At 57.9% G+C, this 17,962-nt stretch overlaps 1 protein-coding gene across 6 annotated transcripts; it reads right to left on the bottom strand.

Moving 5' to 3' along the window:
- Window positions 1–6,200: 6,200 nt before the first annotated feature.
- On the bottom strand, window positions 6,201–15,365 carry CHRD (chordin). Of its 6 annotated transcripts, none has more exons than XM_060172081.1 (23): window positions 15,073–15,365; window positions 14,353–14,456; window positions 13,867–13,996; window positions 13,653–13,778; window positions 13,211–13,310; window positions 13,050–13,137; window positions 12,661–12,802; window positions 12,440–12,580; window positions 12,263–12,345; window positions 11,999–12,146; window positions 11,780–11,886; window positions 11,162–11,281; window positions 10,189–10,345; window positions 9,707–9,927; window positions 9,373–9,486; window positions 9,020–9,271; window positions 8,836–8,929; window positions 8,698–8,754; window positions 8,391–8,494; window positions 7,946–8,048; window positions 6,987–7,141; window positions 6,791–6,890; window positions 6,201–6,638 (listed from the first exon to the last, which is right to left on the bottom strand). In XM_060172081.1, exons 1-23 carry the CDS (start codon window positions 15,212–15,214, stop codon window positions 6,262–6,264), a joined length of 3,165 nt encoding a protein of 1,054 aa, XP_060028064.1. In that variant the 5' UTR covers window positions 15,215–15,365; the 3' UTR covers window positions 6,201–6,261. The 6 variants fall into 6 exon arrangements, with proteins under 6 accessions (XP_060028064.1, XP_060028066.1, XP_060028065.1 ...); XM_060172083.1 differs by having other exon boundaries at window positions 6,791–6,886; XM_060172082.1 differs by having other exon boundaries at window positions 6,201–6,615; window positions 6,791–6,886.
- Window positions 15,366–17,962: the final 2,597 nt, after the last annotated feature.

The following is a 17,962-nucleotide window of genomic DNA, read 5'->3' as shown; positions in this document are numbered from 1 at the left end:
ATTCTAATACTTGAGGCTTCAAAGTCCCAGGTTCAATCCTCAGTACCACCATAAGCCTGAGCTGAGCAGTGCTCTGGTCTTTCTGTCTACATGTCTCTTTCTCATTAAAATATTAAATAAAAGTATATTTTAAAATTTTTTTTACCAAGGACTAGTGGGGGTTGTATTGTTATATGGAAAACTGGGAAATGTTATGCATGTACAAACTATTGTATTTACAGTGGAATGTAAAACATTAATTCCCCAATAAAGAAATTTAAAAGAAAAAAATCTAAGTTAGATCATTAGAAAGACCATCTGAAAAAAAAAAAAGACCATTTGAACTGGTCCATATAAATCACTGTATATCAATGTTCAAGGGGAAAGCAAAAAAAAGGTAAGTGAGAATTTCTTGAGCTAATTTTTTCATTTTGTTAAGTAATTAACATTTCCTTCACTTTATACTGTTCTGTTTGTCAAAATATTTTCAGTGAAGAATGATCATGTTTATGGTGAGATAAAAATAAAACACTCTCTCTCCTGTCCCTGTCAGGAAGGTCCCTGATTTATTGATCTCTGGTGGAGGGAAGAAAAAAATAATCTTTTTAAAGCTACTTCTGAAGGGCTTCCTGGTGTCCTGTCCAGTGGTACCTCAGTTGGAACCTATGAGAACTAAGTTCCTTCACAGTGACGTCAACCTGGCTTTAAAAAAAAAAAACCCTCTAAAACTCATGAAAAATACAGTTGATGTGAATCATATGTCTGGGTGGCTGAGTTCCCGCTAAGCTAGGAGAGATTGCAGATGTGCAGGAAAAATCCTTTCTCTCAGCGTGACGCTGCCTCCCCAGCTGTTGGAGGAAAAACAGCCTTGCCCTTGTCAGAGTCTGGATCTGGCAGGCTGGCGAGAGGTCCCCCTCATTCCTCTATCTCACTTTTCACCTTCCCCTTGTGAAAAAAGGCAGGATGTGGCTGGTAGGGCACATTTAAACAGACACCCTAATAGCTCATGCAGTTATTGGCATCTGAAGCCCCCGGAATTTGAGCTGCGAAAGGAAGACCATCTACTGATGGAATCTCAGACATCAGCCAGCAGGTGCAGCAAGATTTGTGTCAAGGGGAGCAGGTCTGGACAGAAGTCTGCTTCAGCCTCCTGGAGGGGGGGTGGGAGTGAAGGGGGTTGCTCCTACTGGGGGGCTGGTTTGGTTCCAGCTGCTGGGACTGTTGAGAGAATCAGGCAGCTTTTGTTCTTCAACATCTGGAGAAGCCCCTTCCTCAGAGTTCCCAGAGCCTGTTTTCTGCAGGATGCTTCTATAAGCCATAGTCTGCGAGGTGGTATTATTATTATTATTGTTTGTAAGATTCTTTCAATTTCTTTTTCCTCCAGGGTTATTGCTGGGCTCGGTGCCTATACCATGAATCCACCGCTCCTGGAGGCCATTTCTTCCCCCTTTTTTTGCCCTTGTTACATCAACAATGGCAACAATGTTGATGTTGTTCGTTGTTGGATAGGACAGAGAGAAATGGAGAGAGGAGGGGAAGACAGAGGGGGGGGAGAGAAAGACAGACACCTACAGACCTGCTTCACCGCCTGTGAAGCCACTCCCCTGCAGGTGGGGAGCCAGGGGGCTCGAACCGGGATCCTTACGCCGGTCCCTGCGCTTTGTGCCACATGCATTTAACCCACTGCACCACCGCCCGACAGCCAATTTTTTTTTTTTTAATGAAAGAGACATACTAGAACACTGCTCAGTTCTGGCTGATGGTAGTGCTGAGGACTGAACCTAGGACCTTAGAGCCTCAGACACGATAATTTTTTTAATTATCTTTATTTATTTACAGGATAGAGACCGCCAGAACTCGAGAGGGGAGAGGAGTATAGAGAGGGAGAGAGACAGAGAGACACCTGCAGCACAGAGTCACACTTGTGAAGTTTTCCCCCTGAAGGTGGGGACTAGAGGCTTGAACATGGGTCCTTGCACACTGTAGTGTGTGTGCTCAACCAGGTGTGCCACAGCCTGGGCCCCAGACATGACAGCCTTTTTGCAGAACCATTACGCTGTTTCCCCTGCCCTCGTGAGGTTTTCAAACTGCATGTTCCCTTGTCTGCCAGCCTAGGATTCCTCTTCATTTTCACAAGGCATTTTGGCATCTACCATCTCCCACCGCTAAGCATGTGTTCAAGGATAACCCTTTCCGTGGTGATTTTCCTCTCTGCATCCTTCCCTGTTCTAAATAGAACCCTCATTCCTCTTCCTTCTTTCCTAGATTTGCAAATGGCTATCTTTATCTTTTATTCTTTAACTCTGACTCTAAGCTCGCTTCAAGTGTCTGAAGAAGGGAATTCAGGGGCTGGGCGGTGGTGTACCTGGTTAAGCGCGCACATCCCAGTGCTCAAAGACCCAGGTTTAAGGCCCTGGTTCCCACCTGCAGGAGGAAAACTTCACAAATGGGACACAATGCATGGTAACACATGCACCCTATCAGGGGCACCTCCGCCTGGTCCCACCTCTTTGCTTTTTTTTTTTTTTTAATTTATTTATTTATTCCCCTTTTGTTGCCCTTGTTGTTTTATTGTTGTAGTTATTATTGATGTCATTGTTGTTGGATAGGACAGAGAGAAATGGAGAGAGGAGGGGAAGACAGAGAAGAGTAGAGAAAGACAGACACCTGCAGACCTGCTTCACCGCCTGTGAAGCGACTCCCCTGCAGGTGGGGAGCCGGGGCCTCAAACCGGGATCCTTTCACCAGTCCTTGAGTTTGGCGCCACCTGCGCTTAACCCGCTGCGCTACCGCCCGACTCCCCTCTTTGCTTCTTTTAAGATTGATCTGAGGGGGCAGTCGGAAAGGCTCCCCGAGAAGTGCACACACTTGCCGTGTGCGAGGACCAGGGTTTGAGCCCCTGGCCACCACATGCAAACACCATGAGAAAAGGAAACTTCAGGATCAGTGGAGCAAAGCTGTGGTTTCTCTCCTCCTCTCTCTCTGTCCCTTACCCTCTATCTAGAAAAAAAGAAGAAGAAAACTGCGAGGAGGGAGCCGGGCAGTAGCACAGCGGGTTAAGCACACATGGCACAAAGCACAAGGACCGGCACAAGGATCCCAGATCAAGCCCCGGCTCCCCACCTGTAGGGGGGTCTCTTCACAAGCAGTGAAGCAGGTCTGCAGGTGTCTATCTTTCTCTCCCCCTCTCTGTTTTCCCCTCCACTCTCCATTTCTCTCTGTCCTATCCAACAACAACAGCAATAAAAACAAAGGCAGCACAAATGGGAAAAATGGCCTGCAGGAACAACGGAGACCCAGCAATAACCCTGGAGGAAAAAACTCACACAGCCAGCTTGAGCACAACCCTGGTGGTTAAAAATAATAATAATAATAATAGTGGTCCAGGAGGTGGCACAGTGGATAAAGCATTGGATTCTTGAGCATGAGGTCCTGAGTTCAATCCCTGGCATCACATGTACCAGAGTGATATCTGGTTCTTTCTCTCTCTCTCTTCCTATCTTTCTCATTAATAAATAAATAAAAATATTTTTAAAAAATAAGAAGAAGAAGAAGAAAAAAAGATTGGTTTACAGTTTTGTCTATGAAACAGAGAGAAGGCCAGGAGCAGCACTCAGTTCTGCCTTACACGATGCTGGGCATTGAACCTGCCGCCCACACAGGTTAAGTCCTATGCTATACCACAGAGCTGTCTCCACTTGGCATCTGTTCATTCTCAGTGTGGCCTCCGGGCTCCTCCTCTCAGTGGAACAGTGAGCCCACAGGTATCTGAAGTTCATCACCATTCTCCCCCACAGGTTGCTCCCCGTTTCTCAATACAACCCTGGCTTGAGGTCCTGCTTCATAGAAAGAAACTGCTTAAAAAGAAACAGCTTAAAAAGTGCTGCTGAAGGGAGTCGGGCTGTAGCGCAGCAGGTTAAGCGCAGGTGGCGCAAAGCACAAGGACCGGCATAAGGATCCCGGTTCGAACCCCGGCTCCCCACCTGCAGGGGAGTCGCTTCACAGGCGGTGAAGCAGGTCTGCAGGTGTCTATCTTTCTCTCCTCCTCTCTGTCTTCCCCTCCTCTCTCCATTTCTCTCTGTCCTATCCAACAACAACGACAACAACAATAATAACTACAACAATAAAACAACAAGGGCAAAAAAAGGGAATAAATAAATAAAATTAAATTTAAAAAAAAAAAGTGCTGCTGACTGTGGCTCAGGAGAAAAGGCACTGGTTTCTCCAGCATGAGGTCCCAAGTTCTACCCCTGGCATCACACACACCAGAGCCATGCTCCAGTCCTCTCCCTCTCCTCTCTCTCATTAATAAACCAATCAAACTGGTGCACCCAGTTAAGCACACAAAATACCATGAACAAGGGCCAAGGTTTGAGCCCCTCTTCTCCACCTGTAGGGGGCACTGCAGGCCTTCAGGTGTCTTCCTCTTTTTCTTTTTTTAAATATTTATTTATTCCATTTTGTTGTCCTGATTGTTTTATTGTTGTAGTTATTGTTGTTATTGATGTCGTCATTGGATAGGACAGAGAGAAATGGAGAGAGGAGGGGAAGACAGAGAGGAGGAGAGAAAGGCAGACCCCTGCAGACCTGCTTCACCGCTTGTGAAGTGACCCCCCTGCAGGTGGGGAGCCGGAGTCTCAAACCGGGATCATTACATCAGTCCTTGTGCTTTGCGTCACCTGCGCTTAACCCGCTGCGGTATCACCTGACTCCCTCTTTTTTTTTTTTTTTTCAAACTAGAGCACTGATCGGCTCTGGCTTACGGTGGTGTGGGGCATTGAACCTGGGACTTCAGAGCCTCAAACAGTCTGTTTACATAACTGTTATGCTATCTACCCCCACCCAATCTCTCTCCCTTTTCTATTTCACTCTCCTCCCCCCTTAATTTCTCTCTGTCCTATCAGATAAAATAGAAAGAAAAAATTTTTTAATTATCTCTATTTATTTATTGGATAGAGACAGCCAGAAATTGAGAGGGAAAGGGGTGATAGAGAGGGAGAAAGAGAAAGACACTTGTAGCACTGTTTCACCACTCGCAAAGCTTTCCCCTGCAGGTGGAGTTCAGGGGCTTAAACCCGGGTCCTTGCACACAGTAACATGTGTACTCCATGAGGTGTGCCACCACCCAGCCCCTAAAATAGAAAGGAAATAAAAAGGAAAAAAAGAAAAAGGAAAAATGGCCACTGGGAGCAGTGGACTTATCATGCCAGAATCAAGCCCCAGCAATAACCCTGGAGGCAATAAATAAATAAATATTTTAAAAATAATTCAGGTAGGGGGCGAGGCAGTAGTGCAGCAGGCTAGGTGCACATGGTGTGAAGCGCAAGGACTGGTGTAAGGATCCCGGTTTGAGCTCCCGGCTCCCCACCTGCAAGGGAGTCACTTCACAAGTGGTGAAGCAGGTCTGCAGGTGTCTATCTTTCCCCTTCTCTGCCTTCCCCTCCTCTCTCAATTTCTCTCTGTCCTATCCAACAACAACAACAGCAATAACAACAAGGGCAACAAAAATGGGAAAAATGGCCTCCAGGAGCAGCAGCTTTGTAGTGCAGGCACTGAGCCCCTGCAATAACCCTAGAGGAAAAATTATGATTATTATTATTATTATTATTATTCAGGTAACAGCAGAACTAGAAGTTGATGCTTCCAATGGGCCAAGACAGCTTTTCAAGCACACATGACCTGACCAGCCCTAAACAAGAAGGCTGAACTATCCTCTGCCCCCACCCCAACACGTCAGAAATTTCCAGACTCGAGTCACCCCACACTGCACTTAGAAGAGTCAGACCCAGATGTGCCTGTGAGCTCTGTCCCCACATAGTCCCTGAGCCTGTGGAGTCTGTGGGAAGGTCCAGCTACAGGTGGGAGAGAAGGAGAGCAGGCTGAGGGGTCACCCAGCCCAGGCTGGACTCCAGTCCACTTACTGGGCCCAGATCTGCCCCGAAGACACTAGCTTCCTGGACAAAAAAAGGAGCGGGAATGTGCCTAACTGGAGACAGAAGAAAGGGCTGGTGACACTCTGCTTTCTGCCACTGCAACAGCTTCCAGCATGGGCCTGGCACAGAAGCCAGCTGTGTTAGATCATCAGCCCAGACCCTGACTGAGTCCAAGAGACCCCTCACTCCCCAGGGACCAGGAGAAGCCCCAGGAGCTAGAACTCCTCCCCACTTCTCCACCCCTAGAGACACTCAACCCTCCCAGAAAGATAAGCCCTCAAGCCCAAAGACTGAAAAAAAAATTTTTTTTTAATAAATACAAACTTCTTCAGTAATGACTCTGCTCAGCTCAGGGGCAGCAGGAGTGGAGGGGGACCCTTGGCGCTGAGTGAGGATAAATTAAACATCCCAACAAGCCAGTGATCGTCGGCACAGAAGGAAAGTGAGGGCCAGGTTCCCAGAGTAGAGGCCAGAGCATCTGGGCCTTGGTGCCCCGTTGACCTCTGACATGTGGAGTTGTGGGTCCCAGAGGTAGTGGGGGTGGGCGGAGCAGAAGGCACTGGGAGAATGCAGAGTACTGGGTGCCACTCCTCCCTGGGGCCGGGCCCGTCCTCTTGGTCGCGTGGCCTTCTGGCTGCTCACTATGAGCCCTTGACTGTGACTGCTGAGTCCAGCTCTGGGGCCGTCCTGGCCTCGGAGGCAGCTGGAGACAGAAGGGGGTGGGCTCTGGAGAAGAGGGGAGGGGGGGAGCAGGCGGCAGGAGGTGCAAAGCAGAGGCTCTGTCCAGGCTTGCCTTGCAGCCTCAGCGTCTCTGAGCTGGGGACTCTGAGCTGGTGAAGGAGGCTAGTCCTGCCTGCCCCCCCAGCCCCCACACTTACGCTGCTGGTGTGTGCAGTGGGAGCAGCACCGACCCTCCTTCCCTGGGCCACAGGACGACAACGGAGAGCAGTCCTCTCGCGCGCAGTGGGGCACCCCTGCCTGGCACGAGCAGAGCAAAGCCTCAGGGTGTTGGGTGCCAGAACCCACAGGCCTCAGCCTCTCTCCACCCTAGACTGGGGCCACATCCTCACTTACCCCACATCTGCAGGTGATACAGCTCATCTCCCCAAAGGGGGGGATGGAGGGGTGCCAGCTCTGGCTCTCTGGGAACCACTGCCCTGCAAAACGGCAGCCCCGGGGCCCATCGGCCTGCATGGGGTCCCCCAGCTGAGGGCGGGCCCCTGTCCCCACTGTTGGAAGAGCCAGAGGAAGGGGTCATCAGTGAGCTCGCAGAGGGATCCTGGGGTTTCTCTATGACCTCCAGCACCTCCAGAAGCTTCTGGCAACTAGTAGGTAGTAAATGTAAATGGAGGGAGGAAGGGTGGGAGTGAGGGAAGGAGGGATAAATGATCGATAAATGATGGATGGATGGGTGGGTGGATGGATGATGGATAGATGGATAAGTAATGGGCAAATTATGGCTAGATGATGGGATGGATAGATGGATGGATGGATGAATTGGTGGATGGATGGGATGCATTGGATCGACCTTCTCGTGGTGCATCCTGTGAGTACCCATTTATTGGAGAAACTGACGATCCTTCCTAGCTGACTGAATCCACATGGATCCCAGTCACTTTCAAAGCCAGCAACAAGCAGACATCAGGCTCAACCTGACGCTGTTGACTGGCTACAGAAGAAGGGCAAACGCTAGAAGAAGAAGAAGGTGGATGGATGATGGGTGGATAGATTATGAATCGCTGGATGGATGGATGAATGGATGATGGTGACTGAATTTGTAGATGGATGAATAATGGATGGGTGGGTGAATGGGTGGGTGGTGGCTAGGGTAAGAACCCCTTGTATCTTACCAGTACATGTAGACTCTTTCCACTGACTAAAGGCCCCGCCCCAGATGATGTGCTGAGCAGAGTTCAATATGCTGAGTGGTTTGGGACACCCCTTGCCTCAGCCCTCAGGGTGCAATCCCTCCCCAAGGACAAGGTAGTAAAGGGCTTAACAACCCACAAGCATTCTCTGGGCCTCCCCCTTACCTGGGCACTGTTTGCAGCAGTCGGTAGGGTTGGCGCGGACAGGCTGGGCACAGGCCAGCCGAGGACACTGGACCTTCTCGCAGTGCACCTCTCCAGTGGCCCCCTGTAGGAAGCCACAGAGTGAGGCGTGTTAGAAAAGAGGGGTGCCTCCTGTGTTCTCCCTCCTTCCTCCATAATAGCAAAAGCTGCCCTGGGCTGGTGGTGCTTTCTGTACCTAGCAAGTGAGGCTGGGGGCCTAGACAGTACCCGGGTTATGTGAGTTATTCAGCAGAGCCAGAACCCACACACAGGACAGCCCTGCCCTCCTCCCTCAGGGGGTCAGCTCTCTAAGCCCAAAGGCCTTTCCTCGGCTGGCCTGCAACCCCCCCAAGCCCTCCAGCAGCAGCCCCCTCTGCGCAACCAGCCAACTTGTGAAACTACAGAAGGTGGTTTCATTGCACTGTACCTTGCAGGTGCAAACAGCACACTTAATTAGGCCAAAGGGAGGCACGACAGGGTGCCACCGGGTCCCCGCTGCCCGCCAGCTCCGATCGCCATCAAAATAGCAACCTAGTGGGGAAAGTGTCAGGTTGCCATTAGTACTGAACTCAGTGCTGGGTCCACAGCCAGGCAGCAGCAGCCTCAGCCCACCACACACCAGTCTACCCAGAGCCCACTCCTGGGACTCAGGACCTAGGCCCTTCAGCCCTCCCTTCTAACCCTACCCCTGCCCTCTGCAGTTGCCCTCTCCTGCATGCACCCTTCCATCTCACCCTCTCCAGGGTCCCGACCCCTTGGCAGGCCCAGTGCATCTCTACCCTCTTGCTTCTCTGTGAAGGGAAAGCAGAAGGTGACTCCCTGCAGCCTCACCCCCATGGCAGACCCTGGGGTGCCCTCTGCAGGACACTCACCTGGGCACACAGGGCAGCACTGGTCCGGAGCCTGCACAGGGCTTGGGCAGCCGGGTGGAGGGCATACCACAGGGTCACAGATCACTGTGCGTCTCTGTAGGGGAGACCTGGAGCTGACCCGGGGGTGGAGGTGCCCCCAACCCCTGTATGTTGACACCCCCTGCACCCCTCCCTGGTCTCCTACCTGGCACGTGCAGAGCGAGCACAGAGGGTCATAGTTGGGTGCCCAGCGAGCCCCATGGGGGCGCTGCTGCCCCTCGAAAAAGCAGGTGTTGGGGTCTCGGGGGCGCCCGGAGCTGCTGGGCCGTGCTAGGGTAGGGGGCTCCTGGCCCAGGACCATGGGCAGTGCAGGCAGTACAGGTACCTCCGGAGCCCCAGGCACCCCCTCCGCCCTCACCTGTAGGCCGCCCACCCGGCACTGGTTGGCAACGTTCACCTGGGAGGAAGTGGCAGTGAGGTGGCATCTGAGCCCCTGCAGAGCCCTACCAGAGGCCACCCCAGCTCCCCACAGTCCGGCCCCCCCAGCCTGAGGCCTACCTGCCCCCGAAGTTCCCCTTGGGGGCTCCCCTTGGTAGCAATGAGCAGGGATGCAGTGCCCTGTGCCAGGTGCCGCAGGAGCTCAGGCTCCAAGTCCTTCACCACACCCTGTGCCTACAGGCAAGAGTGCCAAGAGACGGAGCTCATATGGAGGCTTGAGCTGGGGAGGAGTGAGGCCTGGAGGCCATGTGGCCAGCAGGTCTGAGTCCTGAGTAGCCCCCCTCCAGGAGCTCTATCACACCACCTACCCACAGAGGCCCAGGAAGGATGCAGGGAGGAGAGTGGACACCACAGGCCCCCACCCACAGCCCCACCTGCCCACAGCGGTCCTCACCTCTGGGCCATAGAATCCTCTCAGCAGCCGCCGGGGACCTGGCAGCCCTGGAGGCCCCAGGAGGTGGGCGGTAACGGTGCCCTGCTCGGAGCCACCTAGCCCTGCCAGCAGCACCTCGTAGTGCAGGTGACAGTGAGGGTCTAGGGAGAGCCAGGCATGCCCTGCGGCCTGGCTTTGCACAGGGGGCAGCACCAGGGCTCCTGCCAGGGGTACAGGGAGCACTGGGGACCAAAGAGGAGGTGACAAATGACAAGGCCACCTTGGACAGCAGCCCCCCCTCCAGACTCCGAGTGATGACAAACAAAAAACATAGGTCCAGGGCTGGGGAAACCCTAGGACACGACATCCCCCAACAAGCCCACTCTACTCCTCCAGATACCCCCCACCCCACCCCCGCCGAGAGCTGGGACACAGATGGGAAGGGGCACGCTAGGCCTTCGCATGCATGCTGACAGGGTGGGCAGGTAGACTCTGGCACTCACTGCCATGGCGGGCACTGTGTCCACTATAGGGCAGGGCGGCCACTTGGCCCCTGAGCTCTCCATCGGGGAAGTCCTTGGTGCCCACATTCAGGAAGAGCTCACTCTGCAGGAGCAGGTGGGCGCCTCGGGCACCCAACGCAGGGCAGACCCCCACAGCCTGGGACAAAGGAAAGGTTGCCTTCAGCACAGCTGCCAGGTCCCCTGGTCCCCATGACTCACCTCTCACACAAGCCCATGTCCTCGCAAGCTGCCCACAGCCAGTGGCCTGTGCTGCCACACCTACTCTCCCTGACATTTCCGTTATAGAAGCAGCGATTTGTTTGAGCCCCCAGAGTGACTACACCACTCCTGGCAGACTTTTTTTTTTTTAACATGGAAGATAAATTAACTTCTCTGACCCTTCACCTCATCATCTATAAAGTGGGTGCTGTGTCACCCAGGAGGGGGAGCAGTGACTAAAGCATTGGACTCCCAGGCATGAGGTCCTGAGTTCAATCCCCAGCGTGACACGTGCCAGAGTGACTTTCCAGTTTTCTCTCCCTCTCAATCCTGCTTTCATTAATAAAATAAATAAATAAATAAATAAATCTTTTTTTGTACTATGGGTCAGTAAGACACCCGGTGGCGCTTACTGAGGAAGGATCAGTGAATCGCTCCTGCCACTTTTCTTTTTGCACAGAGCCAGGGCCTCCCAGGCCACTTTTTCATTCAGTGAGAGTGAGATAGAAGGAGACACATTTCCACACCAGAGCTCCCTGCAGGGCCACAGCACCTCCCAGAGCTCGATCTCCCTCCATCCCCTCGAATTCACAGTAAAGGATCCAGCTGCCAGCCTCCCCACCCACCACCAGACTTGAGCTGGTTTCCTTTATACTCAGACCCTGTCCCAGAGCTCACTAGAAGTTGGGGGGGCAGACTGCCTGTCAGTGAGAGAGAGGCCTCCTGCCTCTCACACGCTTGCTCACTCACTTACCACGTGTGCTCCAGGCTGTGGCCCTGCCATGTGGCACAGCACGGAACGCTGGTCCTTCCGCTGAGGCTTGGTCTCCAGTGTGACAGCCACCACCTCACTGCGAGTGCCCACCACCTGCACCTGTAGGCAGGACAGGGTGGGCATGCTCAAGTGGCTAAGATAGCCACTTTTTTTTCTTAACCCCAGGGATTTACACCCATGCAATTCCATGCTCCCAAGATTTCTTCCTTCCTTTCAGTCACAGATAGGAACAGAGAGAGAGGAGACACTGCAGCTCAACTCTAGAGTTCGCAAAGCTTCTCATGTACACAATGCTCTCATGTGGTGCAAAGGGCTTAAACCCAGGTCTTGGGGTTGGTGAGGGTCAAGCTGGCCACTCTGCAGTCCTGCCTCTTCCTTTCTCTCCTTTGTGGTTTTTAAACATTATTTCTTTTATTTGACAGGGCAGAAAGAAACTGAGAGTGAAGGGAGATAGAGATGGAGAGAGAGAAAGTGGGGGAACCTGCAGCACAACTTCACCATTCCTGAAGCTTTCTCCTGCAGGTGGGACTTGGGGCTTGAACAGTGCACTCTACCAGGTGCACCACTGTTCAGCCCCCAGCCCTGCCTCCTTCTTACCTGGTAGAGCAGGGAGCCATTTCCCAGCAGCACCAGGCTGGCCGAGCCAGCAGCGCCTGTCTGTACCGGGCTCAGCGCATCAGCCCCACAGAGGACGCTCTGCAGCACTGCAGGGGAGATGGGCATGGACCCAGAGCCACTCAAGTTCCTGACCCCAAGGCCTCCACAGAGGCCTGGCCTCCCAGCCTGCCCTGAGGCTGCCAGTTCCCCCAGCCTCACCATCGCAGCTCTGCCTGGCAGCAATGTGCCCACTGATGCGGAGTGAGGGCACCCCCGCCCTCTCGAGCACCATCTGCAGCTCCCCCAGAGCCAACCACTCCATCTCCTGGGCCATCAGGTGGGGGAGCACCTCGGCAAAGCCTGGTGCCTGGGGACAGAGCAGGGTGTGATGGGTGAGGAGGCCTTAACTCTGCTGGACCCTCCCCCTGGACCCTGGCTCCCCTGGGCCCTCCCTTACCTGGGTCCTGCCCCCCACCCCCTCACCTGGGTGGAGGCATTGGCCTGGAGCTCCCGCAGAAGCTGGCCCTGATGCAGAAGCTGGAGGTGCAGGGCCACCGGGGCTGGGCCTGCAGTTGCCACAGGAGCACCCCTGAGAGCTGGCCGCTCTGCCCTGCCCAACTCCCCCATCCCCCCTGCCCCCCCCCCTGCCCCTGCGCTTACCCCTGCTCCCGGCCTCTAGCAGCCCCCCGGAAAGCAGCAGGAAATGCAAGGAGTCCTCTGTGTCACTGAGGGCCAGCAGGGCGATGCCCCCCACGCCCAGCTGTGGCCCCTCCTCTAGGGTGAGGATGGCGCTGAAGGTCTCTAGGAGGAAGCACACACAGGTCACGGAGGGCCCACGGTAGCCAGTGGGGTCTGGGGGGACACCTCGGAAGCCTTCTCACCTGCAGCCAGGGCCCGGTGCCACAGGAGGGGCCCCCACACCTCCCCGGTGGGGTGAGCAGAGGTCAGGAGGGCCACGTGCAGCTGCTCTGCCCGGAGAAGCCTCAGCGACAAGCGGGGCACCGCCCGCCACACGCCACACACCTGGAGCAGAGGCGTGGTCTCAGGCAGTTGGGAGAGGCCTGGGGGCACCCACGCCCCCTCGGGAGCCCAGGAAAGGGCCCAACCTCGGTGGCCTGGGCCGTGTCTCCACACTATCATTTCCCAGCTGTGCAGCCAGAGCAGGTGGCACCCAGCCCTCCATGCCTCAATCCCCACACCCCCATCGTCAGGACCCTGCTCAGGCCAGACCCTGACCCAGCACCCAACACCCCCCACGACCCGTGCTCACCAGGCCGTCCTGGGTGGGGGCCGCAGGGTGTTCAAACAGGACGTTCCCCGTGGGATCTGAGAAGCGGACTCTGGCCGGGCGGTCCAGCCTGGGGAGAGGCACCGTGAAGAGCCCCTCCAGCGCCCCGCTCCTCCCCCACGCCCCAAATCCCCCCTTCTCACCGCTGGTAGGAGATGGAGAAGCGCAGGCTGGAGCGCAGCAGCGACACCCGGGCTCGGGCCACCGCCTGCGACCTCGGGCCTGTCAGCAGCGCCACGAAGTCTGCGGGGAGGGGCGAGAGGCCCCTAGTGCGGCAGCGCCCCCGCCCGGCTGCCGCCTACCCGTGCCCGCCCCCCTCACCCTCGCCACCCCCGTCTCCGCCATGCCCACCCCCTCACCCCTCCACACCCCCAGCCGCCACCCCACTCACCCTCGCCCCCATCTCCGCCGTGCCCGGCCCCCTCACCCCTCCACACCCCCAGCCGCCACCCCACTCACCCTCGCCCCCCATCTCTGTGGTGCCCGGCCCCCTCACACCTCCACACCCCAGCCCCCACTCCACCCAGCCCCTCCCCCTCCCACCAGCCTACCCTGTGCCCGCCCACAGCCACCCACCCCCCCTACCCGAGTGCCAGTCAGCGCGGGCGCGCTCCTCAGCAGCCTCCCCGCGGTCGCTGTAGGCGCGGTGCTCCGGGTCCCGCGGATACTCGAAGGCCGGGACCGTGGGCTGTGCGTCCGGCGCGCCGCGATCTACATCGGGGGACACAGGCTTCAGCTGGCGGCCCCTCGGGGGTTGGGGAGGGTTCCCGCCGGCCGCCCCTCCCTGCGGGGGCCTCACCCGGGGGGCAGGTCTGGCAGCAATGCCCCGGCAGCTGGCGCGGCTGCCCGCACGTCGGGGCTGGACACTCGGGCCTGATGTTCTTGCAACTGACCCTGCCCGGGCCCCGGGCGCGGCGGCCCCACTGGGGCTGCGAGAGGAGACGAGACAGACCCCGCTGCAGGGGGAGCCGCCGACACCCCAGGGCGCCGCCACCCACAAGCTGCCTGACCCCAGACCTGCTAGCACATCGGCCTCCGTGCGTAGAGCCAAACCTGCATGGGGGCAGCAGCCCCACCAAAGGAGTAGCAGCTGGGCGCTAGGCAGAGGGGGCCTGGCGGGGCCTGGTACCCGAGCCCAAATCATCGAGGTCACCCTCGGACTCCAGGGAGCCCGTCCTCCCCGCCCCCACCAGAAACCCCCTAAAATATCTGCAGGCTCGCAGCTCTGCGTGCACCCCAACTCTCCAAGGCCGGAGCGCTGCTCAGGAGGGCAGGGGCCACTCACCGCCTCGCAGGAGCACAGCACGCAGCGCATCACCCCGAAGGGCTCCCCCAGGTCCGGGTGCCACGTCTCGTCCACGGCATAGACCTTCCCGCCCAAGGAACAGCCTGCCGGAAAAGGCCTGCTGCCGCCCACCACCCCACCCCCTCTAGGTCCCCTCCAGGCCACCCCTCAGCCCACCCCTCCAGGCCGCCTGCCTTGCTCAGCCACTTGCACCTGCGTCCCTTCCAGCCCCCCTAACCGGCCCCGGACAGGATGCCCCCTTCCTCCTGCACACTCCAGGAGTCCGTTCCAAGATGCCCCTTCTAGGACGCCTCCTCCAGCCCCCTTCCAGCCCCCCTCCAATCCACTCCCTCTAGCTCCCCCTACAGCCCCCTCCCCAGCCCACCCCTTCCAGGCCACCCGCGACGCCCAACTACTAGCACCTGCACGATTCTAGCCCCCCTCCAACCTGCCCCGCAGCCTGCCCCTTCCAGGACGCCCCCTCAGCCCCCCCCCACATCCTCCCTCCAGCTAACCTGGTAACCTGCCCCTTCAGAGCCCCTCACACACAGCCCTCTCCTCTAGGACGTCCCCTCCAGTCCCCCTTCCAGTCCCCCGGGCCTCCCCCAACCCCCAGGCCGCCCCACCGCACAGCCACCTGCACCGGCGCCCCCTCCAGGCCGGCGCGGACTTACCCCGAGTCGGACGCCCCGCCTGCGCCCCCCGGGGGAGCCCACCTACCTGCCGCTCCCCGAATGGGCAGCGGCTCCTTCTCGGAGCGGATGGGCAGCGCGGGGGGCTCGGCTCCGCGGGCCGGGCGGGGGCCGAGCAGCAGCAGCCCGAGCAGCAGCAGCGGGGCCGGCGGGGCCGGGAGGTTCGGCATGACGCGGGCGGCGGCGGCGGGCGCGGAGCGGGAGTCCGGCCTCTGGGCCCTGGCCGGCTCGGCCACTTTAAGCCCCGCGCCGCGCCGCCGGGCCTCCTCCTCCTGTGCGCGGGGCGGCGGCGGCGAGGGGCCGGGCTGAGCCCGGGGGGTCCGACCCAGCGGCAGCGGCCCGGATCGCGCGGGAGGGAGGGGACGGAGGAGGGAGGGCCTGCGGGGAGGGGGGCCGCGGGGAGGGGCGGGGAGGGACCAGGGGGCTGGAGAGGGGGGAAGCTGGTCGGGAACCCCCAGCCCCCCCCCAGCGGCCACCCGCTGCTGGACCAGGAGCTGAGTGTCCACAGGACGACAGCCCGGGGCCAGGGAGGGGCAGAGCTGAGGCGGCCGGGCGAATGCTCAGACCCTACTCGGGTGCCAAGGCGCCCACAGGCCCAGACACTGGCCTACACTCTCTGTGCTCACCATCTTCAGACCTCACTACCCTGCCCTATATGCCCACTCCCCTCAGGGCCCACCTCCTGCCCTCTCTGTGCCCACCCCTCTCAGGCACCACCACCCTTGCCCTGTGTGTCTAGAGCCCTGCCCCCTGTACCCATCCCCTCATGGTCCACTCTCATGCCCTCAGACCCCACCCTCTGCCCTCTCTGTGCCCACCCCCCTCAGGCCCCACCCTTCTGCCCTCTGTGCTCAACTCCTCAGATCCCACCACCCTTCCCTCTGTGCCCACCCCCTCAGGGTCCACCATCCTGCCCTCTCTGTGCCCAACCCCCTCAGGCCCCACTATCCTGCCATGTGCCCCCCCCCATCTCCAGCACTCTCACACTCCTGTCCCATCTCTGACAGCTCTCAGTCTACTGCTGCCCTGACTTGGCCCCCAGAGATGTCCCTTTCCTATCTGGTAACACTGGCCCCCTCTTCAGTGTAACCTGTCTTTGACACCACCCACCCATCATTGCACCTGGCTTGACATGCCTCTTGTCTCTCTCCTTCCTCTTGTGGGGCCCCTTCACCAAACCCTCAGCCTCCTTTGTGTGGGCTTCTCAGTCCCATCTGCCCCCTACGCCCACCTTCCCCCAGCCACCCCAGCATCCTCCTTCCGAATCCCAGGAGGCATCTCGGTCCGCCTGGACTGGAGAGTTCCGGGATCCAGGCCATACTCGAGCAGACAGCCTGTACTTGGGAGGAGGAGGAGCAGGAGAGCTGGAGGAAGAAGGGGGTGTTGATGGGAAAGGGTCAGGCGAGAGGCCCTAAGGACAGAGACTGTGGGGAGACTGGGCCCCGGGAAGGGGGGCAGCCAGGGCCAAAGGGGGAGGGGGTGGGAGGTATTTGCGGGGGAGGCAGAGCAGCTGTCTCTCCTAAGACACATGGGCCTGGTTATCCCTCGGCACACAGGGCAGGAACCCAGGCGGGAAGAAGATGGCGGGAGGAGGCCGTGCCCGAGCCGAGGGGCACCTGAGCTGGCTGGCAGGCCCACACCATCTGCCTGTTGCCCAAACACCAGCCCCATGGCGGTGCCCCCTCTTTCGGGGGGGGAGGGCAGCACACGCCTGTAAGGCAAGTGGATGTGCCACAGGACCCCCCAGGATGCAGTCCGGGGAGCTAGACCCTGCAGGGTTCCAGCGGCAGGTGGGGTGGTGGGGCAGAGAAATGGGAACTGCCAGGAACCAAAAAAGACTCATCTAAACAGGGACTTGAGTGCCTCTTTCTCTGGGACAAACATGTCCGGTCAAATCCCTCCTGGGAAAGAGCTGAGTTGCCCTCTCATCTCCTCCCCCGACAGGTCCTGGTCATCTCCCATCTCCTAGGAAAACATGGAGCCCCTCACCTTCCTCCCAGTGGTGTGTGTGGGTGGAGGCGCAGGGCTGGGAAGAGTGGACCCTGGGCCCAGGAAGGGCGTCACTTCCGGGGCCCTCACCAGTGTCTGGTGGCTCCCTGTGATCTGATTGGGCAGCAGTGGCCTGGGCAGGCGTGTGACCCCACCGGAGTGGAGGGGCTAGGCCCCAAGGCTGCCACCTGTTCCCCAGGGCTCGGCCTGCTCTGCACCTGGGGCCTGGAGCCCCCCCATCTACTGAGTGAGTGGCCAGGAGGGCGCAGGGTGGAGTGAGAATGGGGGGGACGCTGAAGGGGCCCTGGGCTTGAGGCTGGGGGAGGGGCAGGCAAACTAGAACCTCCAGTCACTGACCTTTGTCGAGAAGAGTGGAGCCTTCCCAGAATGGGAGGAGCAGGACTGGGCAGGGGTAGGGGGTGGGGTGCTGGGCTCTGAGGGACTGAGCACAGCAGGGCTGGCTGGCCCTCAGGAAAGGGACCCGGGTCCAGGGAGAGCGTGAGAAATGAGGTACAATTAAGACTTAGGGGCTGCAGGCAGCACCCAGATGGACAGTGCCCCAGCCATCTCCCCTAAAGCTAAGTGGGGGTGGGAGGCCCAGAGAGCCCAAGGGGAAGTGTAGGAGGAGGACCCTGTGTTGACAGACCCACAGGAAAGCCCAATATTGAATCAGGTGCAGCCCTCTTCCCAGGACTTGTGAAAGGAGGAAGCTGTGGAGGCAGTTAAGGGAAGGACCCTGTAAAGACCCAGAAGGTGCCTGCAGAGGGGGCTGGAAGCAGGGTGCTGAGAAGAGATGGTGGGTGCTCTGGTGAGGGGAGCCATGCAAAGCACCCTGGGCAACTTGCCTCAGTGAGGGTGCTGGGACTGTTAACCTGGTTCTTTGGAGAGTAACCAGGTATTTCAGGACTTGGGATGCAGAGAAAGACTCC

This window comes from Erinaceus europaeus, chromosome 14 (genome assembly GCF_950295315.1).
Source record: "Erinaceus europaeus chromosome 14, mEriEur2.1, whole genome shotgun sequence".
Classification (NCBI taxonomy): Eukaryota; Metazoa; Chordata; class Mammalia; order Eulipotyphla; family Erinaceidae; genus Erinaceus; species Erinaceus europaeus.
The sequence above is the reverse complement of the archived record's forward strand: the minus strand, read 5'-3'. Positions and strand labels throughout refer to the sequence as shown.